Source organism: Macaca thibetana, chromosome 6 (assembly GCF_024542745.1).
Source record: "Macaca thibetana thibetana isolate TM-01 chromosome 6, ASM2454274v1, whole genome shotgun sequence".
Classification (NCBI taxonomy): domain Eukaryota; kingdom Metazoa; phylum Chordata; class Mammalia; order Primates; family Cercopithecidae; genus Macaca; species Macaca thibetana.
Window position 1 is genome coordinate 134,830,788 of NC_065583.1, and position 26,565 is coordinate 134,857,352.

The window sequence follows — 26,565 nt, forward strand, 5'->3', positions numbered from 1 at the left end:
CGCATTAAGCCTATGCTTTGGAGAGATGAAGGAGTAGGTTATGCTGTGAGCAGCATGAATATGTCGAATTCAGTGTTTTGGGGAATTTTAGGCATCACTTCAGATTATCATATGGCATTATCATATGACTGTGGCAGTTGTTGCACATTCATGAGAAGAGACCAGCTCACCTGGGATGTGACTCATCTGATGATGTATTGATCTAGGGGTAGGGTAGGAGAGAATCTGGAAAGAGTGTGGGAGGAAGAAATTGACAGCATCTTTCCCCAGGTTGCTAAAATCCGTGGTAACACTGGTGGGTGGTGGGAGTTTCACAGCAGGGGTAAAGGAATCACACAGAAACATCAATGAGTTTGGCCATTTATTGATGCCACACAAAGGGAGGCTATGATTACAATCTGGTTTTAAGTACTGAGATACCCACCAAGGTACCCCTTGAGGAGGCTGGGTAGAAGGGAAAACGGCAAAGCAGCACAGAGATGCAGGGAGGGCAACGGGGCTGGGCCGTGTATGTCATACAATTATTTTGGAGGACAATGACGGGTAGGATTGTGCTTTACCCACCATGTTTTTTTTAATAACATAACTTAGAATAATACTTGAATTAGCAGTACAGACAACAGGAGTAGCATCAAATATGTTAGCGAGGTTGTAACACCAGGCAGTTCATGTCATGTGGCCTCTCCTTCAAAAGTGAATCACTGCGGACTGAGCACCAGATACATTGTCCCAGAGATTCATCTTGAAGTCAGAAAGCAGAAGAGCTAAGACCTGCACTCACTGGAGTAGCAGTGTGCAGCTTTCAGAGTCTGAAAGATTTTAGTCAACTGAATGGGGTGTTATTATCGAAAACAGTATCATCCCTCACATTGTGTTTCAGATACTAGATGAAGGTTATCAGAAACATTCACTGACTATCTGAAAGCATCACAGTGGGATGTCAGCGGAGACGTGGCTGTCTCAGGAGACTGGACGGCGGTGTGCTCTTCTTTAAGAAAAGCCATCAAAAAACAAAGCATTCCTACAAAGGAGGCACTGAAACGATTTCCTGATTGAAGAAAGTAATCGCTATTAAGTCTCCTGGAATATTGTTCTCTCGTGGTGTGTTTAATTATACTTTTATGTTAAAGAATTATATTAACCCACAACTGTCCAGAGAAGAGCTAAATATACTACTGTGAAAGACAATGTAAACCAAACTGGGTTTTAGAACGTTAATGCAGTTAAGTACCAGGCCCTGCGATGGCCCTATTTCATAGAGATATGTATCCAGTGTCTCCTGATACACTTCTCAGTTGCTTGTTCCAGGTGAGAAGAAAGAAGGGCCTAGATAAAGTAAACCAATAACTCTGCTTCATGTTAGCACCCAAGTATCAAAGATGTGAAGACACCATTCAGGTTCCTGCCTTCAGAGTCTTCCTGTTGATCTGAGTCCTCTTTGCACAGCAAGCACTGGGACCTGTCAAAATACTGACGACTCATCACTGAGTGATCGCCAAGGCAACAGATGATACCATCAGGACAGAAAACAGCGAGCCCTGTCTTCATTCTGGAGTCAAGAATGATGGACATCACACAGCTGTCTTACAACATAGCTCCAGTACAGGAAGCAAATATCCATGGCAAAGAATTAGGAGCCAATTTTCTGCCTTTGAGAGACTGGAAAAAGACCTAGAATGGAGCACCTGGCCAAACTCTCTCCACATGTCTACCATCTTCTCCACCACGTGGGTTGTAAATAACTTGGTCCATTTTGTATACTGAGAAATTTGGCCTAGTTTAGTTTGTTGAGGTCAGTAGGAATCTGAGTTTGTTCCTGAGTTTTGTAAGCCTGGTCATATCCAGGTCTCTGATGACATGTATTTGACCCTATGCTAGTACAGTACCAGGTTAAATCAATCTAGCGTACTAAATGAATCCCCCTGAAAGCCTACACTACACTTCAGGGACAGTCTTTGCAAACTGCCTCATTAGTAAATATCAGATTCTTCTCCACTCATGTCACTAACAATTTGTCTCCTATCCTCGAAAACCATTATTCACCAGAGATTGCTATCGGCCAGCAATGTTTACGTTTAAAGGCAGAGAATACAATAACGTAATTATCATCTAGAAATAAATTCTCTGGCTTTAGGTAAACATTTCTACTTTCCTCCTGTTTCTGGTCTATCTTGAATTTCATCCCAATCCCACTGTTTTATTTTCCACAGGAATTCATGAGAGTAATACATGTTAATGGCTTGGAAAAAAATAAAAAGCACATACTATTAAATCTTAAATTCAAGGTACCCAAGCAATAAAATTGGCATTGGACAGCAACACCATTACATGTTTAACAGAATAGCTATATGGAGAGTTTCATATACACTTACCCATTTGTATGCCTATCTATGTTTACATTAGTTCTGCCACCATCTAGATATTAGCACCATTTTTAAATAGCACCATTCTGCTGAACGGATAGGTAAAGGGAGACAGAGGACACTGTGTTCCATGGGGAGTATTAAGTGTATCTGTGCGTGAGTCAGAAAATATGCTGCCCATCACATGAAGGCCACATCCTTGCCTTTCTCCCTGCCAAGAATTGGTTCCGAGATCTTCTTCCATTTGAGGCTTATGCCCCTCCACCCACCCACTTACCCTCTTTCTCTGGGTTCAGTTCATGTAAGTACCTTCCCTTAGAAATCACTTTGTCTAGAAATTTGCCCTGAATTTGAGACCAAGCCTACTTTGACTTCTGGTGGGAGGTAGGAACATCCAGAGCAAGGATTCTAACTTTTATTTCAGTTTCCTTGGACTCCGTGATTCACCTGTTCTCCCCAAGGTGAAAGACCTTTACGACTTTCATTTGTGAAATGGAAAAAATACTTGTCCAATAAGACATATTGGGTACACTGAGAAGTAGATCCTCTTTACCTTACTTTTTAGAATTTTTTTTTTCTCTAGATTAGAAGTTTGCACTATGTTCTTGTACTTAGTGCAATTTACCTGGCTCTTTGCAATATTTTAATATGGAACCTCCATTTTCCAACCTGAGGGGAGGTGAGGACAGGTGGCAGCCCTAGAGCTGGTCATAGTGGTCTTAGCTTATACACCCCCTGCAGCAAGACGATGGTGGCACCTGAGCTCAGGCTTCCTGTATGGACTGTACAGAAGAGAGGAAATCAGCCCGGAAGACTCATTTTCCTTCTGCGAAGGAGTGTGTATTTGCCAGGAAAGTGGGAAGAATAAAGGCCTACAGTTCCTTTTCTATAATAGTAAGAAATTGATTTCTGCTCATTTGCTTTTTAAGAGTTTTCATAGAATGCTCTTCAAGCCAGAAGTGTTTTCTCTGTAAGTGACCTAAATCCCTTAGGCTGTGTTTCTTATGCCTGTCTCCTCTTAGTCTAGTGTCTTGAGGTTGGCAGGAGACTCTAAGCAGCCCAGATGTGGAGCCCTACAGGGATGGAGGAAGAGACTGAGGGATGTAACAAGCACTTTCTCTTCCTGCCCTAGTGGAACATGGGGTGAAGAAAGCAGTCCTCTGCCTGCATCAATTAAAGGAATGTTCCTAAAGCTCCACTGTGACATTTCAAATAGCAGCTGCCCCAGGCAGGGAGGAAATAAAAAAAAAAAGAAACGTATTCATCAAGATAAATTAAGAAGATTATTTGTCCCCTGGGTAAGGGTGGCTCTGTTGCCTGATACTCTTGAGGTAGTCGGGGAGAAAACTAGTCTCTTTGTTTTTATCTTCAAGGGAGAACAAAAATACAACATTTCACAAATCTGTAACCTAGCACCTTTCCCAGGAGCCGATACCAGGAGCTGCCTGATTCTCCTAGCTATTTCACCTTCCTATCAGGGAGCAGCAAGTACGGCAGCCTAGGCCTCCTGTGAGGGACATTTTGTGGCTAGAGGAACACAATGGATTTTGTTTCACTATGACCCAAAGCTGAACCTGAAATATATGAAGCAAAACCTCAACGAAGCAGCTCCCAGAGCTAAAGCATGTCACGGTCAGCAGGCTGCTGCAGTCTGGTGGAAGGTGGCTTCCTTTTGGGCTTAGAGTGCTTTGGGTTTTTGGGGCAACCGTTGCCTTCTTTGCCTTTGGCTGTGGGTGATGTGTGTCTGGGGACACGAGAAGCAGCACTGAGCCCTCACGGTGGGCACAGAACATTTCTTCATGGCTTTCAGTGTCTGGCAGAAACTGGCTGACAGCTTGTCCTTGGTGCAAAGTAAATCTGTGGAAAGAGAAAAAGAATAAGAAAAAAAGGCCAAAGATTATCCTTTGTAGATACACAAGCACAACTTCTATTAATATAAGACTTTATATGTCTACCAAGAAAGGAGCCATAACAATTCATAATAGGTGGTATCTACTGAATGTTTATTATGTTTCAGACACTGTGCAAAGCGTTTATGCTAGACTGAACTATCAGTCACAATTCTTCACTCCCATGTAATTGTGTTATACAGAACATTCCCACCTTGCCATGGCTGCCTGGTGGGTGGAGAATCCTTCCCACCTACTTGCCTTTGGGTTCAGCTCTGTGACTTGCTTTAGACCATGGGATGCTGGTAGACACGATCTGTGTAGTGACTTGGAATGTGCAGGAGGACAAGCCTTCCCTGATGAGCTTCTGTTGTCACCATAAGAAGAACCTGGCTTGTGTAGCCACCGAGGGTGATAAGAGACACATGGGGCAGACCTAGACTCAACCTACAGTTAGTAGCCAAGGCCAACCAAAGCCCAGCTCAATCACCTGAACCTTGGCTGACCTATAGATGCTCAGCAAAAAATACATGACTGTGCATTATATGAAAAACACACACACACATGTTTCTAGCAGCATAATTCACAATTGCAAAGACATGGAACCAACCTAAGGGCCCATCAACCAATGAGTGGATACATGAAAATGTGGTATATATACCCCAGGGAATACTACTCAACCAAAAAAAAAAAAAAAAAAAAAAAAAAAAAAAAAAAGGAATGAAATAATGTCTTTTGCAGCAGCTTGGGTGAAGCTGGAGGCCATTATTCTAAGTGAAGTAACTTTAGGAATGAAAAACCAAATATATGTTCTCATTTATAAGTGGGAGCTAAGCTATGAGGACTCAAAGGCATAAGAATGATATAATGGCCCCAGGGGACCCAGGGAGGAAACTTGGGGGTGGTAAGGAATAAAAGACTACCTATTGGGTATAGTATACACTGCTTGGCTGATGGGTGCACTAAAATTTCAGAAATCACCACTAAGGAATGTGGGTTTTGGTTATCCCCCACAACTACTTTGGTACCCCCAAAACTATTGAAATTTAAAAAAAATACATGACTGTAGTTTTAAACCCCTGAGTGTCAGGGTGCTTTGCTATGCAATATTGCTATGGAAATAGTTGAACGCAGTGTTTTCCATGCTTCACTACATTTAATCTTTACAGTGCTACTAGCAGACAAGTATTTTTTCCATTTCACAAATGACTAAAGTAGGGCCTCAAGTAGTGAAGAACTTGTATAAGGCTGTCCAGCTGATAAATGGCAGGGCCAGATCTGAACACAGGTAGTCTTAACTCTAGAGCTCATGCTCTCATCAATCATACTATTCAGAGTGTCAAGCCAACAACCAGTCAGCAAAATAACTGATGCTTCCGGGATGGGCGCAGTGGTTCACGCCTGTAATCCCAGCACTTTGGGAGACCGAGGCAGGTGGATCACGAGGTCAAGAATTCGAGACTAGCCTGGCCAACATGGCGAAACCCTGTCTCTACCAAAAATACAAAAATTAGCTGGGCATGGTGGTGGGCTCCTGCAATCCCAGCTACTCGGGAGGCTGAGGCAGGAGAATCACTTGAAATCGGAAGGTGGAGGTTGCAGTGAGCTGAGATCGTGCCATTGCACCCAGCCTGGGCAAGAAGAGTGAAACTCCATCTCAAAAAAAAAAAAACAACAACAAACCAATGCTTCCAGAGTGAGTGAGGTATACAGACATATAAACTGTGATCTCTGCCCTGCAGAACTTTACCACGGAGATGAAGGCAGAAGACATGTACAAATAATTCCCAGAGTAAGTATACAATTAGTCACCTGAGTTCTAACCCTTGTTCTCCTCTAACTAGCTCTGGGTAAGTGTGTCCCTTAATTTTCTTGGCCTTGCTTTTCCCACACGAGTCAGGGAATGAGAATGGGTTGCTCAGGGACCACCCCACACACTCCTGGCAGGTGGTTCTCAGAGGGCACTGGCCCACAGCTTCTGGGTCTGTAAAGAATTCAATTAGATATTTTTTTTCTAGAAAGTGAAATTGTTTTAAGCTTGCCTTGAGTGCCTTTTGGAGCTCTCGTCTTTCTCCTTTACAGAGAAAAGATTTTCATAGTTCTGAAGAAAAGCACTTTCATAAACAGGCCGCTATCCTTTGTAAATGGAAGAGTCAGGAAAAGTAGAAATGGAAATAAGATCCTCTCCACCCCAAATGTGTGACAATATCTTTGCGTCTCTATGCTTTTTCCCCCTTCAGATCATAAAGGCAAAAAGTTCTTTTTATCTCCTCAGAACTCCTTATTCTCTTAACTGTGCCTTATTTTTGTGAACAAATGAAAGTCTTCTGTTAGCTTCTAGAGTCCCGTTTGGGGCTCAAGTTTTAAGTGCCCTTAGGAATCGGTAACATATAATGCTCCTAGAATCCAAAACCTGAGTCTTCATCTTTCCTTCTTCAGGGCTCTGCTTTTAGCCTCTTATAAAAACCTCATCTCTCTTAAAAGCCCACAGGAAATTGCCTGACACCCTTGGAAGTTTCAGAGAGAGTACATGTTTTTGTTTTTTGAGATGGCTCCCTCTGTTGCCCAGGCTGGAGTGCAGTGGTGCAATGTCGGCTCACTGCAACCTCTGCCTCCTGGGTTCAAGTGATTCTCCTGCCTCAATCTCCTGGGTAGCTGGGACTACAGGCATGTACCACCACATCCAGCTACTTTTTTTTTTTTTTTTTTTTTTTTTTGGTATATTTAGTAGAGACTGGGTTTCACCATTTTGGTCAGGCTGGTCTTGAACTCCTGACCTTGAATGATCTGCCCGCCTCGGCCTCCCGAGGCGCTAGGATTACAGGTGTGAGCCACTGCGCCTGGCCTTGTTTTTCTTTTTGTTTTAAATTTCTTCCTCAAAATTCAACTTCAGAGAGTACATGTTTTGACCAAGCATGTCTCTTGTGGAATATGCCTCGAGCTCTTCATCTCCCGTGTCCCAGCAGAGCAGAGGGTGTTGTTCATGGGAACTGGGCCGTGCATTGTGTGCGCTGCTGATCAGAATAAGGCAAGGCTTCCTTCCTGGGCTCTGGGAAGCCCCCTGGCAGGGTAGTCCAAGCATCACACAGTCGCTCCAGTTTCTTAGCCAGCCTCTCCTGAAGTCCCTGTGGATGGAGGCTGGAGAGAGCACAGGAGGGGCAGCTCTTTGCCCCACAGTCTTGTCGCTGTGAGTCTGTGAGTGCTCTGGGGCCGTTGCCCAGGAGGAGAAAGACAGGAAGGGTGGAGGCTCAGCTGACAGCCACCGTTCCACAAAGCTTCTTCTGGCAGCGCTGACCCACATGAGTCCCCTCTGTCTCCATGTCCAAACAGGCATTATTGTACTACACACTCGGGCACCGCGCCAAACCCTCTCTTGAACTGCTCTGTAAATGGAGTGTGCTAAGGGCTAAAGTGCGAGCTCTCAAAGGTATCTGCCATTATAAAAAGGACCTCTAGGAGGCCCCCAAAGTCTTTGCCCTGGTTGTGGGTTGAACTGTATCCTTTGAAATGTACCCCAGCGTTGAAGTCCTCACCCTTTGTATCTGTGAATGTGATCTGATTTGGAAATAAGATCTTGGTAGATAGAATTATGATGTCAGTTAAGATGAGGTCACTATGAACTAGGGTGGGCCCTTCAACCAACCTGAGTGGTGTCCTTATAAAAAGACGAGAAGAGACACAGAGACAGACACACAAACAGAGGAGGAAAAGCTGTGCTGAGACACAGACACAGAGAGGAAAGACAGCCATGTGGTAATGGAGGCAGAGACTGGAATTCAGTTTCTGTAAGCTGAGGAATGCCAGTGACGGCTGGCAACCGCCAGAAGCCAGGAGAATGACTGTGGCCCTACCAATACCTTGATTTTGGACTTCTAGCCTCCAGAACTGTGAGAGAATAGATTTCTGTTGTCTTTAGTCACCTAGTTCATTACAGTTTGTTATGGCAGCATGAATATTTGTACTTGTAGCCCAGGAAGCTAATACACCCCTTCCTCCATGAAAGTAGAAAAAACACAGACACAAACTATTAAGCATATACCACATACTAGGCAATGTTTGACATATACTATACCATTTGATTGTCACAGAAATCAATAGAGGTGGGTGCATCTATTCTTTTAATAACTGAGGGTTCCACAGAAGCTTAGCAATCGACCCAACATCACACAGCTGGCATATAGATGGTGCCACTGGAAACTGAATGTTGTCTCAATAGCTCCCAAGCTTTGTCTCTGAGAGAGTGAATCTTGTGTACTGGTGATGGGGCAGGAGAAGATCACATGAATAGGTCTTCTCTGCCCAGAACATCTTTTTTCCTCAACACAGGAGGCCCACTTGTCAGGTTAGGTCAACACCTAAATGACTGAAAGAGACTCAACCAAGCCTGGAATCCTCATATGCTCCTGGAAACCATGAGATCAAGAGCCTTGCTTTTCAATAGTCCTTGGAGTCTGGATACATGCTAGGTCCTGGGGCCCTCCTTTTTGAGAGTGGGGGACCAGAAGGAAGAGTGGAAGATGAGAGTGGCTTATATTGGCAGTCTGTGTTCCAGAGCTATGTTTAGCAACTCATTTAGATGATAACCATGAGCCCAACATGGTGACAGGGCTCAATTACATCAGTTCTCCCTATTGCTGTGAAACAATGAAAGCTTGTTGTGTTCATCAGTCAATTGGATTCCACTTCCAAAGTACATACAATGCTTATAATTATGGGCAACTTGGAGGGGAGATCCCAGTTTGCCTCTGCTGGTTCAACAGAAACCACATTTGGAAATTTAAAGGGACAGTTATACGCCTGTATCTTTGTTGTCATCTGTGTTATCAGGGGATAATATTTTGTTCACCAAAGAAGCCTGGAAAACAATTTCAATGTTGTTGACAAATACAGTTTCCATGACTTTGGGTTCCTTGAGGCTAAGAGCTGTCTTTTACTCATGTCTTTCTTCTCAGCTCTTAGCACTTCTCTGAGACATTTTGTGATCAATAATATTTTGTTGAATAAGTGAATGAATGAGATCCTATTCATCTGGCAGAATATTCTTCAGTAGAAAATTTACCAACACAAATGTTCATTTGTATCAACACATCAACACTGGATCTAAGTATTCTTTCTTTTTTTTCTTTTTTTTTGCCTTTTCTACCTAAAAGTAGCAGCAGCAGCAACAACAAAACAACCCCAGGAATGGTAGGCTTAAGGGTTTTGGTTTTGTTTTTTAATCAATATGAATGTAATGCTGAGAATAAAGGTTATACTTGGTAAATGAATTTTCTTGATTTTTTTTCCACATTGATACATGGAAAGGGTTTTGTAGGCACTAATGTGGAAATAGTAGTTCCAATTTAGATTTTAAGTCATTAAAACTTCAGATGGTTTCTAAAAGAAGTAAAATGACCTGGAGAAAACTAAATCTTATATGAATTCATACCTGATATTATAAAATATACTTAGGATTATGTTATGTTTATTATGAAAGCTGACTGACAAGAACCTGGGCATTGAATGAATATTTTCAAAGAATTTTAGAGAATTATAGGGGTCAGGGTGGGTGGCTGGCTTCTTAAATCAAGGAATTTCTTACAGCTCCTCTTTCATTTTCCTTCTATGTGAGTAGGCATGGCTCTGCCTTCAGAAGCTAGTAATTAACTTTTGTGGCCCTGATATTTGTCAGTGAATGGAATTCATTGTTAAGCACATCAATTGCCAGCCAACAATTGGTCGCCATTTATTTTGTGTGAGATTTCAAGATGAAAACTACAATCTATGCACTTAACCCTGTTTTGATTATTAAAGATTTTATTGTCCAGCCATAGGACAGTTGAAGACAACCTACATATAATTCAAAATAACAAGCCCTAACACTAGGCATGGTCAACCAAGAGTAAGTGGCTGCTTCAGTTATATAAAAAATAACACAACATAGAAGGGATTCTATAGCCTCAACTGTTTAAAGTATGGTACCATAGAAAGAGATGAAATGACTGGAAAAGAGTCTCAGATTGGGCCCTTGGTCTAGAACAAGGTGCTTCTCAAACTTTGATGTGCATGTGAATCACCAGGGATCTTGTTAAATGAAGATTCTAATTCAGTAGGTCTAGAGTGAGGCCCAAGAGCCTCAAATTCCCAGGAGATGCCAATTCAGCTTGTCCAGGGACCATATTTTGAGAAGCAAGAGTCTGGAAGACATGAATAACACCTCAGAAAATGAGCTCTAGGTGACTTCTGCTGGAATTTCAAGTAAGGCCAATGAAAGCCACCTTTAAGTGCAAGTCAGTAAGAAGCTACCTGTGATAATCATACCTAAAGCATTTCCTTGCTCAGTGCATTTTGATCAGGATTTCCTCCTGGCCTCCACACCTGTACAGCAAACGAATCACAGGACACCCCTACCTAGATGACTCACAGACTCCTTAACAAACACGTTCCAAACAGAACTCACTACCTTCTCTCTTTCCCAAAGCCCCTGTTAGGCTTCCTCTCTCAGTGCATGGTAGCTTCATCTACTCAGCTGCTCAAGCCAAAATTATGGGCATTAGCCTTTCTCTCCTTTCTCCTGGCACAAAGGGCTATCGAATTTTTCTTTTAATGAGCTACTGAATGTACTCACTTCTCTGTTTTTAATTTAATTTAGAAATTTTACATGTCAATGAAGCCCAGACAATCAGTGGAATGGACATTATAGATCATAGCTGAACCTACCCAGCCCGTAGGAGCTCCTTTGTCTCTCACACAGAGAGCCTCCTGCAAATTCACTTCTCCTGGGGTAGGCCCTGTCCAATGGCTGAAGAGCGTGGGAGTGTGAATGTACAGCTTGCTGGCTCAGAAGCAGACAACTCAGGGGTACAACCTATGCTCTGGAGCTGCCTGGAGGAGCAGTCTGAAGCTAGGACTCAGGTTCCTGAGAAGGCATCCTGGCTGTGTCTCCTCCCTTTTCCATGTGGCTTCCTCCACTCCCTTAATGATCTTCCCTGGAAATACTTAATGAACCCCTTGCACACACACTTTCACCCCAGAACCTGCTTCTGGGGAACCTGGCCTAACATAGTGGTACCAGATTTATAGAGAGGACCATTTCACACTTGACTGGGTTCCTGAGAAAGGCTGGGATATCTCTTAAGACATCTTTGAAAGCACAGAAGTAATTCTCATCCATGTTGGATGACATCAGTGTGAACAGGCTTAGAGAGACTATTTTATGACAGTCAATAAATAATAATAATTTAAAAAGAAAATAATTAAAAAAATAAAAAAGAAAAATGGATGAGATACTCTCTCAAGAAGTTAAGATTCAAACCTCACCAAATCAGATAGCTTGTTCCCAGGGTTACCGGCTGACCTCTTTAACATTAAGATTTTCTGTTGAGTAAAAGAAATGTAAAGCTATCTACAAGTTATATCATGCAGGATGACATTTGTGCAAAGATCTCTTTCTCCCCAAGCAAACCCATTCACCCACCGGCACTTTTCTTGCAGGCCTGCTGGTTGCATTTTTTGAATTCTGGAGGTCTGGGTTCGTGATCACACAGGCATTGGTCTTGGTCTTCAGTTTTATTGTTCTCTGAGGGCACACAATGGACAGTCCTCTTCTGAAAGCCACCTCCACAGGAAGTGGAACACTGAAAGAGAGGGTGAACAGAGAGTCGGAAGTCATCCCCACGACTCCCAAGGAAACACCAGTAGAACACCTCCAACCCCACTGTGGTCAAGAATGGAAATGTCTCAATAACCAGAAACCTTTTTGAAGGAGTCATAGAATAAAGGCACTAATAATTTGGAGATGTGAGTTTAGAAAGACTCTATACTATAGGCCGTGTGGATTGGATCTGACTGAGTTTACTATTAGGTTCTCTGCAGAACGTTCTCCTCTTTCACATATTTCAGAATGGTCTGATGCCTCTCATCACACGACTACAGCACTGGGCTCCAGGAACCTATGTTGGTGCCGTGGGACTCAGCCAGGCCACACAAGACTGGTCTAGGGAAGGTCCCTGCATCAAGCGGGGCCAATAAGTCACTTCCTTGGGAATTTGAATTGAGACGCAGCAAGAAATTCCATCTAAGGCTGAAATTTGAGAACTTGGGTGTTGTTGGTGGCCACATTTCCTGCCAAGTAAAATGAGTGAAAACCAAATGGAAGAAAAGGTGAATGGAATGAAGCATGTGCTTAGAGAGGAACAAGAAGGAGGGAGGCATTGCCCATGGGGTTCGCACCCTTGGTTCTAGCTGGAACTCCCAACCCAAACATTCATCTTTGCATCATGAGTATATGGAGTGAAACATATGGAGGGAGGCTGAACTGCAAGCAAAGCAGAATACAATTCCATATCTGGGTCGTGGTACCTTGGTCTGAACTAATTTTGATTTGGGGCTGGGGATTGGATGTGAGGGAAAGGGGTGGAGCTACTAGGAGAGATGAGCATTGGGTAAAAAGAGAAGTGGGAGGGAAAGACCCCAGTGGCATGGAGAGAATGTGGAATGGGGGTAGGGACAGGGCTGAGCATGGAAGCTGGGGAAGAAACAGAGCAATAGCAGACCCGGCTCTGTGACTAGCCGGACCAGGTCCTCTCAAGCCATTCTAACGATAAGGTTCCACTGCAATGTTATGATCACCCACCTGGCTGCAGGAGGGAGATTCGCTGGCCTGTAGAAGCAGTTTACATAAGATTCTTCAGGATGTAAAAAAATGTGCCTGAATTTACCACATATGCTCTTTTCTTAAATTATTATTTTTTGAGGTAAAATATATAAAACATAAAATATACCATTTAAACCATGTTTTTGAGACAAGGTCTGGCTCTATCACCCAGGCTGGAAGGCAGTGGCACAGTCTCGGCTCACTGCAACCTCCCTCTCCCTGGTTCAAGTGATTCTCCTATCTCAGACTCCCAAGTAACTGGGACTACAGGTGTGTGCCACCACACCTGGTTACTTTTTCCTCTGGCACACTCGCTAAGTCAACTGGAAGTTTAGTCATCTGTTTCCAGATTCCAATTTTTTTTTTTTTTTTTGGTGAGGGGGAGCTAAAGATAGATCAGGGTAATTTTACAGATTCCAAAATTGTATGGACCCATCTCTCTGCTCTTGTCTCCTGCCCCCATCTTTGTCCTTGTGGGCTTGTGCCAGTTGTAGTATTTTATCCCTTCTGCCTATTTAGTGGAGTTTTGGGAACAAAGGAAAATGTATATGTTCAATCCATAGCTTGTGTAGTTTCACCTAATAACAGATCATGAAGGTTATGAGTGATTCCAAAGGCTGGCCTGGTAGGTGTTAACCACTCTCTCATTATCCCCCCATTCTTTGCTATGCATAATTGGTGAATTCCTGACACACAGCATTTCTAAGGAACTTCAACCCATGTCCACTCCCAATAGACTCACCTGGAACTCCTTCAGGGAGTTGAAAGGGAGGTTTAAAAATGTTCTCTTACAATTTTTAATCTTCCATGAGATTGTTTCTCTAAATGGGCCCAAACTTACAGCATTTTTATGACTTCACATTACATCACATTTTCTCTTTTAGATGTCATGTTTGCTTTGATTAGAGGTATTTATTTTGCTATACAGAGTTCTGAGATATTTATGAAGAGCCTAGTCCTGAAATATATCTAGGCAGCTGGGGCAAGGCCTGCCAGGAGTAAGCATGGCCTTTGCTCAGGCCCATGTGGCTGGAGAAGGCCACTGCTGCCTTGATCCAATCTGCCATGATTCTAATGATGAATTTCGGCAAGTTCATGGCTAGACTAGGCACACAAATCTTGCTCATAGCAGTGAATATTAGTTTGGTAACTATTTATTGGGTGACAACAGATAAACATCCTAACAAAGGGGAAACTGTTAAGTATATATGATCAATCAACTTGATGGAATATTACTGTAAAGAAAGGATTAACATTGGTCCTGGTTCAGAGTACTTGGAGAGAAAAATGACCTTGAAGTATGGTTTTCTTGGACACTACAGAGTTAAGGTAAATGCAAAAGATGATGACTGTCGTGTCTACTAGGAAATTGCTGACTGTAGAACTGTTCCCTACTGGAGGCCTGTGAGTTGGCATGTGTGACCAAAATAGTTCAAAATATTGGCAGGAAACTGAGGCTGAGGCTTCTTTGTGTCAAGGTGACCTGTGTGCACCTTGGCTCTCATTTCTTGCTACCCATACACACCACGCTTGACAGACAAGGAAGCAAATGAAGTTGTACTCTTGGATAGTTGCTGAAATTGTATCCTTCGGTAGCAACCTCCTGCAGAGATGAGGCTGTTGTGCCTAATATAATTCCTGCTTGTATCCTTCTACACAGCTAAGTGAATTTGGTGTTAGAGTCAAGCCTATTGTGCCTCACATGTCTGACTGCCAATAGACCGCCAATTTGACACAGCATTAGAGTGGATCATGGCTGTGCTGGTGCAACTATGCAGCTATGAATAATGAGAATTACAAACTGTATAGCAACCTACAGATAGCTGGGGGCATTATGTTGGGCAAAATACTGCATTCCCGTGTGTGTAATAATTACAACCATCGAAACATACATGCATGGGAACAAGTCACTTTATAAAAATGTTAGTAGTTGTGATGTTAGTGTATCAGACCATCTTGGCTCCCCTGTCTCCCAGCTCGTGGTCCTAGGATCTGTCCCAGCTGAGGTGGCAACCAATTTTCTGAAAGCACAACCCAGTGGCCTTCACCTCATGCCATTTGTATTAGCCTGGTTTCACACTGCTATAAAGACATACCTGAGACTGGGTAATTTATAAAGAAAAGAGGTTTAATTGACTCAGAGTTCCACAGGGCTGGGGAGGCCTCAGGAAACTTACAATCATAGTGGAAGGGAAGAGGCACGTCTTACATGGCAGCAGGTGAGAGAGAGTGGTGAGTGAAGTGGGAAGAGCCCCTTATAAAACCATCAGATCTTGTGAGAAATCACTGACTATCACAAGAACAGCATAGGGGAACTGCCCCCATGATGCACTCACCTGCCTCTGGGTCTCTCCTTTAACACGTGAGAATTACAATCTGAGATGAGATTTGGGTGGGGACACAGAGCCAAACCATATCACCATGCCTCATGCCTCCCTGCTTCTGATTGGGCTTTCTTGTTGCCAATGAGAAATGAGACACAATGGGACTTGCTCAGTGCCCATATCTGGACAATTCAGAAGTATGGAGATATTAGCCCTCTAAAGGGAGACTCCACCAAAGGGAGACAGGAGTCAGTGGATAACTCTTCTCCTTTCCTACTCGTCCCTCCCTTCCTGGATAAACTGCCATAACACGCAGTAGTTCACACAGTTTTTAGAAGCCTTCCTGTGAGAATCAGCAATCAGTTGCTCCTGACACCAAGCGATGGTCAGTTAGGTAAGATAATCAGTCTAGTAACACACCAATTCGTTTTTGACTCCCCTTCCCTGCCTCCTTTCTCTTTTCTGTCACCCCTGCTTCCCTGGCATTGAATTTTCGAATAAAGTTAAATTTTTTCTCGAGACTTTATCTGATAGAAAATCCAGGATAAGACAAGTCAGAATGATGGCAGAATCTGTCCATGGGATAATTTTCTTTATTTTGTTTTTCTGAGATGGAGTCTTGCTCTGTCACCCAGGCTGGAGTGCAGTGGTGCAATCTCGGCTCACTGTGCCCTCCGCGTCTTAGGTTCAAGTGATCCTCCTGCCTCAGACTCCCAAGTAGCTGGGATTACAGGCATGTACCACCACATCCGGCTAATTTTTAAATTTTTAGTAGAGATGAGGTTTCACAATGTTGGCCAGGCTGGTCTCGAATCAAACTCCTGACCTCAGGTGATCCACCTGCCTCAGCCTCCCAAAGTGCTAGGAGTACAGGCATGAGTCACCATGCCCGGCCAGAATTTTATTTTCAGTATTGCTGATAGAGTGTTATTTATGCAATAAACAAACTTAGGGAGAATAATACCTCTTTCCTTCATTTACGGTTTATTTTGTTCCATCAAACAGGCTGGCCATCTGGCAAACTGATCTGTGGACTGACAAGAGGCCTGAAACTCACTAAGTCTGACTATGTCTAAAGCTTTAGGACAGATGCCAACTCCTCTTTGCTCTAGGAAAAGCCAGAGCATCCAAGGCGCTGGGTATAAAACAGCTGTTTCTTAGGCTGTATGTCTCTGGAATAGCTTTAATATTTGATCTTTTCTCTTTTGAAAGTATTTGATCTTTTCCCTTCTGAACTCAAGACCCACAGCAGCCATGGGTCAACTTTTAGCAGACTTAGAGGTATTCAGTGGCAGAAATATGAAAACCAGAGTATATAGAAACATACTATAAATCAATGAACACATTGAATATTTACAATGAATATAGATTATTTTTGTAATCAAAAGAAAATACATGTTATTTTATTTTTATTTTTTTGCTTAAGTATAGTGGCAAGAAACCATTTTTTTAAAAAGCTAAAGTAGATTGAGGTTCCAAGATGGTCGAACAGGAACACCTCCGGTCTGCAGTTCCCAGTGAGATCAACACAGAAGACAAGTGATTTCTGCATTTCCAACTGAGGTACCTGGTTCACCTCACTGGGACTCGTTGGACAGTGGGTGCAGCTGTCCTTGCACCACAGAGGGCGAGCCAAAGCAGGGCGGGGCATTGCCTCACCTGGGAAGTACAAGGGGTTCCCTATCCTAGCCAAGGGAAGCCATGACAGACTGTACCTGGAAAAATGGAATATTCCCACCCAAATACTGCACTTTTCGAAGGTCTCAGCAACTGGCAGACAAGTATAATCTCTCCCGTGCCTGGTTTGGCAGGTCCCACGCCCATGGAGCCTTGCTCACTGCTGGCGCAGCAGTCTGAGATTGAACGGCAAGGTGACGACCTGGCTGGGGGAGGGGTATCTGCCATTGCTGAGGCTTGAGTAGGTAAACAAAGTGGCTGGGAAGCTCGAACTGGGTAGAGCCCACCTCAGCTCAGCAAGGCCAACTGCCTCTGTAGACTCCACCTCTGTGGGCAGGGCATAGCTGAACAAAAGGCAGCAGACAACTTCTGCAGACTTAAACGTCCCTGTCTGACAGCTCTGAAGAGAGCAGTGGTTTTCCCAGCATGGCGTTTGAGCTCTGAGAACGGACAGACTGCCTCCTCAAGTGGGTCCCTGATCCCTGTATAGCCTAATTGGAAGACACCACCCAGTAGAGGCCGACAGACACCTCATATAGGCAGCTGACCCTCTGGGACGAAGCTTCCAGGGGAAGGATCAGGCAGCAACATTTGCTGTTCTGCAATATTTGCTGTTCTGCAGCCTCCGCTGGTGATACCCAGACAAACAAGGTCTGGAGTGGACCTCCAGCAAACTCCAACAGCCCTGCAGCTGAGGGACCTGACTGTTAGAAGGAAAACTAACAAACAGAAAGGAATAGCATCAACATCAACAAAAAAGACATCTACACCAAAACCCAATCTGTAGGTCACCAACATCAAAGACCAAAAGTAGATAAAACCACAAAGATGGGGAGAAACCAGAGCAGAAAAGCTGAAAAATTCTAAAAACCAGAGTGCCTCTTCTCCTCCAAAGGATGACAGCTCCTCACCAGCAACGGAACAGAGCTTGATGGAGAATGATTTTGACAAGTTGACAGAAGTAGGCTTCAGAAGGTCGGTAATAACAAACTTCTCTGAACTAAAGGAGCATGTTCTAACCCATCACAAGGAAGATAAAAACCTTGGAAAAAAGGTTATATGAATGGTTAACTAGAATAAACAGTGAAGAGAAGACCTTAAAAGACCTGATGGAGCTGAAAACTATGGCATGAGAACTTTGTGATGCATGCACAAGCTTCAGTAGCCGATTCAATCAAGTGGAAGAAACAGTATCAGTGTTTGAAGATCAAATTAATGAAATAAAGTGAGAAGACAAGTTTAGAAAAAACAGAGTAAAAAGGAACAAACAAAGCCTCCAAGAAATATGGGACTACGTGAAAAGACCAGATCTACGTTTGATTAGTGTACCTGAAAGTGATGGAGAGAATGGAACCAAGTTGGAAAACACTCCTCAAGATATTATTCAGGAGAACTTCCCTAACCTAGCAAGGCAGGCTAACATTCAAATTCAGGAAATACAGAGAACACCACAAAGGTACTCCTTGAGAAGAGCAACCCCAAGACACATAATTATCAGATTCACCAAGGCTGAAATGAAGGAAAAAATGTTAAGGGCAGACAGAGAGAAAGGCTGGGTTACCCACAAAGCGAAGCTCATCAGACTAATAGTGGATCTCTCGGCAGAAACCCTACAAGACAGAAGAGAGTGGGGGCCAATATTCAACATTCTTAAAGAAAAGAATTTTGAACCCAGAATTTCATATCCAGCCAAACTAAGCTTCATAAGTGAAGGAGAAATAAAATCCTTTACAGATAAGCAAATGCTGAGAGATTTTGTCACCACCAGGCCTGCCTTACAAGAGCTCCTGAAGGAAGCACTAAACATGGAAAGGAACAACTGGTACCAGCCACTGCAAAAACATGCCAAATTGTAAAGACCATCGATGCTATGAAGAAACTGCATCAATTAATGGGCAAAATAACCAGCTAACATCATAATGACAGGCTCAAATTCACATATAACAATACTAACCTTAAATGTAAATAGGCTAAATGCCCCAATTAAAAGACACAGACTGGCAAATTGGATAAAGAGTCAAGACCCATCAGTGTGCTGTATTCAGGAGACTCATCTCACATGCAGAAATACACATAGGCTCAAAGTGAAGGGATGGAGGAAGATCTACCAAGCAAATGGAAAGCAAAAAAAAGCAGGGTTTGCAATCCTAGTCTCTAATAAAACAGACTTTAAACCAACAAAGATCAAAAGAGACAAAGAAAGCCATGACATAATGGTAAAGGGATCAATTCAACAAGAAGAGCTAACTATCCTAAATATATATTCACCCAATACTGGAGCACCCAGATTCATAAAGCAAGTCTGTAAAGACCTACAAAGAGTCTTAGACTCCCACACAATAATAATGGGAGATTTAACTTCCCACTGTCAATATTAGACAGATCAACAAGACAGAAGGTTAACAAGGGTCTCCAGGACTTGTTCTCAGCTCTGCACCAAGCAGACCTATTTGACATCTACAGAACTCTCCACCCCAAATGAACAGAAGATACATTCTTCACAGCACCGCCTCACATTTATTCTAAAATTGACCACATAATTGGAAGGAAAGCACTCCTTAGCAAATGTAGAAGAACAGAAATCACAACAGACTGACTCTCAGACCACAGTGCAATCAAATTAGAACTCAGAATTAAGAAACTCACTCAAAACTGTACAACCACATGGAAACTGAACAACCTGCTCTTGAATGACTACTGGGTAAATAACAAAATGAAGGCAGAGATAAAGATGTTCTTTGAAACCAAAGAAAAGAAAGATACAACATACCAGAATCTCTGGGACACATTTAAAGCAGTGTGTAGAGGGAAATTTATAGCACTAAATGCCCACAAGAGAAAGCAGGAAAGATCTAAAATCGACATCCTAACATCACAATTAAAAGAACTAGAGAAGCAAGAGGAAACAAATTCAAAAGCTAGCAGCAGGCAAGAAAACAACTAAGGTCAGATCAGAACGGAAGGAGACAGAGACACAAAAAACCCTTCAAAAAATCAATGAATCCAGGAGCTGGTTTTTTGAAAAGATCAACAAAATTGATAGACTGCTAGCAAGACCAATAAAGAAGAAAAGAGAGAAGAATAAAATAGATGCAATAAAAAATGATACAGGGGATATCACCACCGATCCCACAGAAATACAAACTACCATCAGAGAATACTATAAATAACTCTATGCAAATAAACTAGAAAACCTAGAAGAAATGGATCAATTCCTGGACACATACACCCTACCAAGGCTAAACCAAGAAGAAGTTAAATCTCTCAATAGACCAATTACAGACTCTGAAATTGAGGCAATAATTAAGAGCATACCAACCAAAAAAAGTCCAGGACCAGACGGATTCACAGCCGAACTCTACCAGAGGTACAAAGAGGAGCTGGTACCATTTATTCTGAAACTATTCTAATCAATAGAAAAAGAGGGATTCCTCCCTAACTTATTTTATGAGGCCAGCATCATCCTGATACCAAAGCCTGGCACAGACACAACAAAAAAAGAAAATTTTAGACCAATATCCCTGATGAACATCGATGCAAAAATCCTCAGTAAAACACTGGCAAACCGAATCAAGGAGCACATCAAAAAGCTTATCCACCATGATCAAGTGGGCTTCATCCTTGGGATGCAAGACTGGTTCAACATATTCAAATCAATAAATGTAATCTATCACATAAACAGAACCAATGACAAAAACCACATGATTATCTCAATAGACGCAGAAAAGGCCTTCAACAAAATTCAACAGCTCTTCATGCTAAAAGCTCTCAATAAATTCAGTATTGATGGAATGTATCTGAAAATAATAAGAGCTATTTATGACAAACCCACAGCCAATATCATACTGAATGGGCAAAAACTGGAAGCATTCCCTTTGAAAACAGGCACAAGACAAGTATGCCCTCTCTCACCACTTCTATTCAACATAGTGTTGCAAATTCTGGCCAGGGCAATCAGGCAAGAGAAAGAAATCAAGGGTATTCAATTAGGAAAAGAGGAAGTCAAATTGTCCCTGTTTGCAGATGACGTGATTGTATAGTTAGAAAACCCTATTGTCTCAGCCCAAAATTTCCTTAAGCTGATAAGCAACTTCAGCAAAGTCTCAGGATACAAAATCAATGTGCAAAAATCACAAGCATTCCTGTACACCAATAACAGACAAACAGAGCCAAATCATGAGTGAACTCCCATTCACAATTGCTACAAAGAGAATAAAATACCTAGGAATCCAACTTATGAGGGATGTGAAGGACCTCTTCAAGGAGAACTACAAACCACTACTCAACGAAATAAAAGAGGACACAAACAAATGGAAGAACATTCCATGCTCATGGATAGGAAGAATCAATATCGTGAAAATGGCCATACTGCCCAAGGTAATTTATAGATTTAATGCCATCCCCATCAAGCTACTAATGACTTTCTTCACAGAATTGGAAAATACTACTTTAAAGTTCATATGGAACCAAAAAAGAGCCCGCATTGCCAAGACAATCATACGCAAAAAGAAGAAAGCTGGAGGCATCAGGCTACCTGACTTTAAATTATACTACAAGTCTACAGTAACCAAAACAGCATGGTACTGGTACCAAAATAGATATATAGACCAATAGAACAGAAAAGAGGCCTCAGATACAACACCACACATCTACAGTCATCTGATATTTGACAAACCCCACAAAAACAAGCAATGGGGAAAGGATTCCCTATGTAATAAATGGTGGTGGGAAAACTGGCTAGTCTTATGTAGAAAGCCGAAACTGGATCCCTTCCTTACACCTTATACAAAAATTAATTCAAGATGGATTAAAGACTTAAATGTTAGACCTAAAACCATAAAAACCCTAGAAGAAAACCTAGGCAATACCATTTAGGACATAGGCGTGGGCAAAGACTTCATGACTAAAACACCAAAAGCAATGGCAACAAAAGTCGAAATATACAAATGGGATCCAATTAAACTAAGGAGTTTCTGCACAGCAAAAGAAACTACCATCAGACTGAACAGGCAACCTCCAGAATAGGAGAAAATTTTGGCGATCTACGCATATGACAAAGGGCTAATATCTAGAATCTGCAAAAAACATAAACAAATTTACAAGAAAACAAATAAACAACTCCATCAAAAAGTGGGCAAAGGATATGAACAGACAGTTCTCAAGAGAAGATATTTATGTAAAACTGACACATGAAAAAATGCTCATCATCACTGGTCATCAGAGAAATGCAAATCAAAACCACAATGAGATACCATCTCATGCCAGTTAGAATGGCGATCATTAAAAAGTCAAGAAACAACAGATGCTGGAGAGGATGTGGAGAAATAGAAATGCTTTCACACTGTTGATGGGAGTGTAAATTAGTTCAACCATTGTGGAAGACAGCATGGTGATTCCTCAAGGTTCTAGAACTAGAAATACCATTTGACCCAGCAATCCCATTACTGGGTATATTCCTAAAGAATTATAAATCATGCTACTATAAGGACACATGCATATGTATGTTTATTGCAGCACTATTCACAATAGCAAAGACTTGGAACCAACCCAAATGTCCATCAATGATAGATTGGACTATGAAAATGTGACACATATACACCATGGAATACTATGTAGCCACATAAAAAGGATGAGTTCGTGTCCTTTGTGGGGACATGGATGCAGCTGGAAACTATCATTCTCAGCAAACTATTGCAAGGACAGAAAACCAAGCACTGCATGTTCTCACTCATAGGTGGGAATTGAACAATGAGAACACTTGGACACAGGGTGGGGAACATCACACACTGGGGCCTGTCAGGGGGTGGGGGGCTGGGGGAGGGATAGCATTAGGAGAAATACCTAACGTAAATGATGAGTTGATGGATGCAGCAAACCAACATGACACATGTAACCTATGTAACAAACCTGCATGTTGCGCACATGTACCCTAGAACTTAAAGTATTTAAAAAAAAAAAAAAAAAAGCTAAAGTAAAAAAAGTATGTATAAACGAGTCTTACCAGCTCCCAGTTCCCAGTGGCCCAGTGACAGCAAAGGTGCTCATTGCAAGACATGGTGGATGTGGGTCTTTTTGTCCAGTCACAGAGGCCTCCTGGACAGAACACTTCTCTCTCCTGAACTCCGCCTCCACAGGACCTGGAGCACTGATACACAGCAGTGACAAGATTAGGTAAAAGTCGGGTGGAGACACGTTTAATGATAAGTGAAGAACTTCGTATTGTCATTTTGTTGTGTACAGTGTTATTAGGAATATAGGTATCTGTATTGGAATTTATAGCATTCCTGCAAGTTCCTTACAATGACCACTCACTATTTTTCTTTTAAATGGGGAAACAAGAATTAGAGAGAGGCAGAAATATTGATGAAGCAAATCCTGAAGACATAAGGAGGAGAAAAGTCAGAAGATGCCAAATAGTCTAATGTTAAACAATATGTCAAAAGGAAGGAATTTTTTTAAAAAAACCTAAATGAGTGGTCATTCCAGAATGGACATTATTTTATCCACATTTTGTGTTCTGAAAGAAGTTTTTTAGTAACAAAAATGTAAAATTTAGGTTTTTTATAATGATTAGCTCCGACAGCCCAAAAGGGGGGCACATATTTGCAATACAATTTTGTTTGCCTCCTATTAAAATGAGATTTAGTCTTCCTTTTCCACTGCATAAAGTTTTAGAATTAAATTTGTCCATAGTAGGAGTAATAAAATGGATGGATTCACTCAGGACTTAGATGTATTGGCAGTAATACTCATAAAATAAATTCAAGATGACAAGTCAGATTTCCAAAGGGGTAGAATTCTGAAACATGTCAGGTTTTTGCTTACTAGAATAATTCTATAAGATACATTAAGTTTTTTTAGGAGGAAATAAAATAATTCGCCAAGAATATTTGAAAAGTTCTTTGAGTATTTTGAAAAGCACTTTGAAAAATCTTAGTTTTAGCATGGTTACAACAATAACAACAAGATAATTATGGCTGTCTTGCAAACATCATGTCCATCACATCAGGTAGTGTGTGTGTGGTAGTATCATAGAAAACAGGGAAATTATATGCAATTAATCTTTTCTGCTCAATAAAAGAACTAATGTAGCACCTTCACAATATTCCAGCTTTGAGAATCAACATCAACTTTTTCCCACTTATTCAATCTGTTTTTAACCCCATCTGAGGAGACAGGGAGAGGAATTCCACATCTGGGGTTCTTGTGCATACCTACCTATGTGCACATAGATTCAGCACCACCTGGCCAAGTTATTTCCAGGAAAAGGGGGTCAAAAAAGTGGTTCTCAAATGTTCCTCAGACCAGCAACTTCAGCATCTTCTGAGTGTTTGTTAGAAATGCAAAATTTCAGGCCCCACCTCAGATCCCCTGAATTGGCCATTCTGGGGGTAGGACCCATCCATCTGTGCATTGACAAGCCCTCCAGGTTGTCCTGAAGCATGATAAAGCTTGACTACCACTGGTGTAGAGATGGTCCCATAGCTAAAATGCATCTGCCCTGGAGGGTAGTCGGGGCGGGCCGATATGCTTGCCAGATGGGTTCATAACATTCCCAGGATGGCAATCAGCACCACAGGCAGGGAAAGTACCTAAAGATGCCCAATTCCTTAACAGCAGCTCCGGGTACTCAACTGACTTTTACATTTTCTATCTCTACTGCTGCTTAAGAGGGAACTCTACCACCTTTGTGGTTTGCTCAAAACAGGCAATTTAGAAAGAAGGGTGAGAGAAGGGCTTCAGGGAACAGGCTCCTGATGGGGATCCTGGAAGCTACTGAGGAAACATAAAGAATAGATCTTTTTCATAACCAGAAAGATTTGATTGCTCATCTTTGATCGCCTGCAAATGCCATTTCTCTGACAGGGCAACCTAAGTTCCTCTCTGAATTCCTGGATTCTGGAAGCTGCTGCCTGAACAGGTCCAGGCCAGGCTCAGTACCTATGGAGAGTTTGGAGGTCTGGGTTCAGGGCCTGGAAGTAGCAGGCACTTCATGTACTCCAGAAGTAGGCAGGGGAAGGAGGATGAAGAGGGGACAGTGGTGGCTGCTGCCCCAGAAAACTCTAGGTAGTGGCCCAGAGCCTCAGGAATCAGCGTGGATGCTTGGCCGGTGGGTGGTAAGTAAGTCGGGGCTCATTCCTCCACAGGCTTTGACACTAACTCTGTAGCCTCAGGTTGGGATTCTTTGCCTTCGCTTCACTGGCACATGGTAAGTGCCCCGCAAAGTAGTTATTGATTCATTCTTTCTCCTTAGTTCACTTTTTGTTCAATGCCCATTGGGCTAAGTTCCATAGCACAGCAGGATCAAAGATGGGCAATCAAAGATGAGCAATCAAATATTTCTCGTTGCAAATGCCTTATGTTTGAATTAAAACTCTATTTATTTTCTCATTGTGTGTCTCAGGTAGGTTTCTCAACCTAAGTCTCAATTTCTTCCCCTATAAAATAGGGTTGAAAATGCCTACCATCCAGGTCATGGAGAGAATTAAACCAAGTATCGTAGGCAAACTGCCTAGTTCCTGGACGCACTCAAAATATGGGGGCTTCCTTTTCTTTATTGTTATTTTTTGGTCTTCTTTCTATCATTTGTGGATGTAGTTGGGAGTATGTTTTAGCTGTTGAGATATTTAAACATTTGCCTGTTGAAAAATGAGATCATCACACTTCACCAAAGAACCTCACCAAAGTAACCTTGTTTCCATGTGTCAAAGTAAAACTAAGACCCAGCAGAGCCAGGGCCCTCATAAAGAGAGCACACACACACACACACTATTTGTACAATGATCTGAGAGATGGAAGAGATGAAACTCTAATATTATACTGTGTGGAAAAGATAGGGCTGTTTCTCCCAGCCCGACTGCAGAAGCCTCAGAGAGGCATGTTAGGCTCTGTCTGCAAATGGCTCTCATCAGACTCGTCCTTGTTCAAATAATCCCATTGTATTCATTTCCCCAGCAGGAACACCAATTCCCCGGTATATCCATTGGGAGACCAGATTGCAACATAACACTGAACTGTTGTGATTAAAACCATAACACATTGTCTTCTCCATGGAATTTTTTCACCTCCTGAAAGTGTTAGACCCATTCGGCTTCCCAGATACAGGGTGGGGTCACTGAACAGAGGCCAGTCATTGGCAGGACGCAGGTGTGGTCTTCCCTGATTTCTACATTTATGCAGTAACACTGAGATTCATGGCTTGCCAGGTTGTGTGAAGACATCGCTCCCTTTCTGGGCGCCATACCTGGCTCCAAGGCTCCACCTGCCACACCCCACAGGGCTCGGGGTTACAGCTCATGCTCAATGGGGGAGGAATGCCGGCCAGGAACTGGCAGTGAAATGGCCTCAGGTTCCGGTGGTCCCGGCTGTCCACGCACTGAATCTCGCGTATCTTGAAGCCCCCACTGCAGTTTCTGGAGCACTGTATGGAAAGCAAAAGCAAAGGCGATCTCTGAGTCATTGGCATCAGGCCTCCCTTCCTTCCCCTCAGCCGTGGAGGTGCCAGGCATCCAGTCATAAAGAGCGGTTAGGTCTAGTTCTGGTGAACCCTGCTTTCCCTCCTACACCACAGAGCAGGAGGCACCCCAGCAGCTCCTGATACCGGGAAACACATGCTTGGCCCAAACTCTGTTGAGGGCCAACAGAGGTGGGTGAGAATTCCAGTTCTGCCACTCACT

General features: G+C 42.5%; 1 protein-coding gene across 3 annotated transcripts in view; it reads right to left on the bottom strand.

The window, feature by feature from the left end:
* Positions 1–348: 348 nt before the first annotated feature.
* The window catches only part of ADAMTS12 (ADAM metallopeptidase with thrombospondin type 1 motif 12), a 377,858-nt gene continuing 351,641 nt past the window's right edge, over positions 349–26,565 (bottom strand). For all 3 annotated transcript variants that reach the window (XM_050793804.1, XM_050793805.1, XM_050793806.1), the window contains exons 21-24: positions 26,133–26,309; positions 22,890–23,033; positions 11,709–11,868; positions 349–4,220 (exon numbers count right to left, since the gene is read on the bottom strand). In XM_050793804.1, the coding sequence (XP_050649761.1) occupies positions 4,042–4,220; positions 11,709–11,868; positions 22,890–23,033; positions 26,133–26,309 (660 nt within the window). In that variant the 3' untranslated portion in view covers positions 349–4,041. The remainder of the gene's footprint in view (positions 4,221–11,708; positions 11,869–22,889; positions 23,034–26,132; positions 26,310–26,565) is intronic.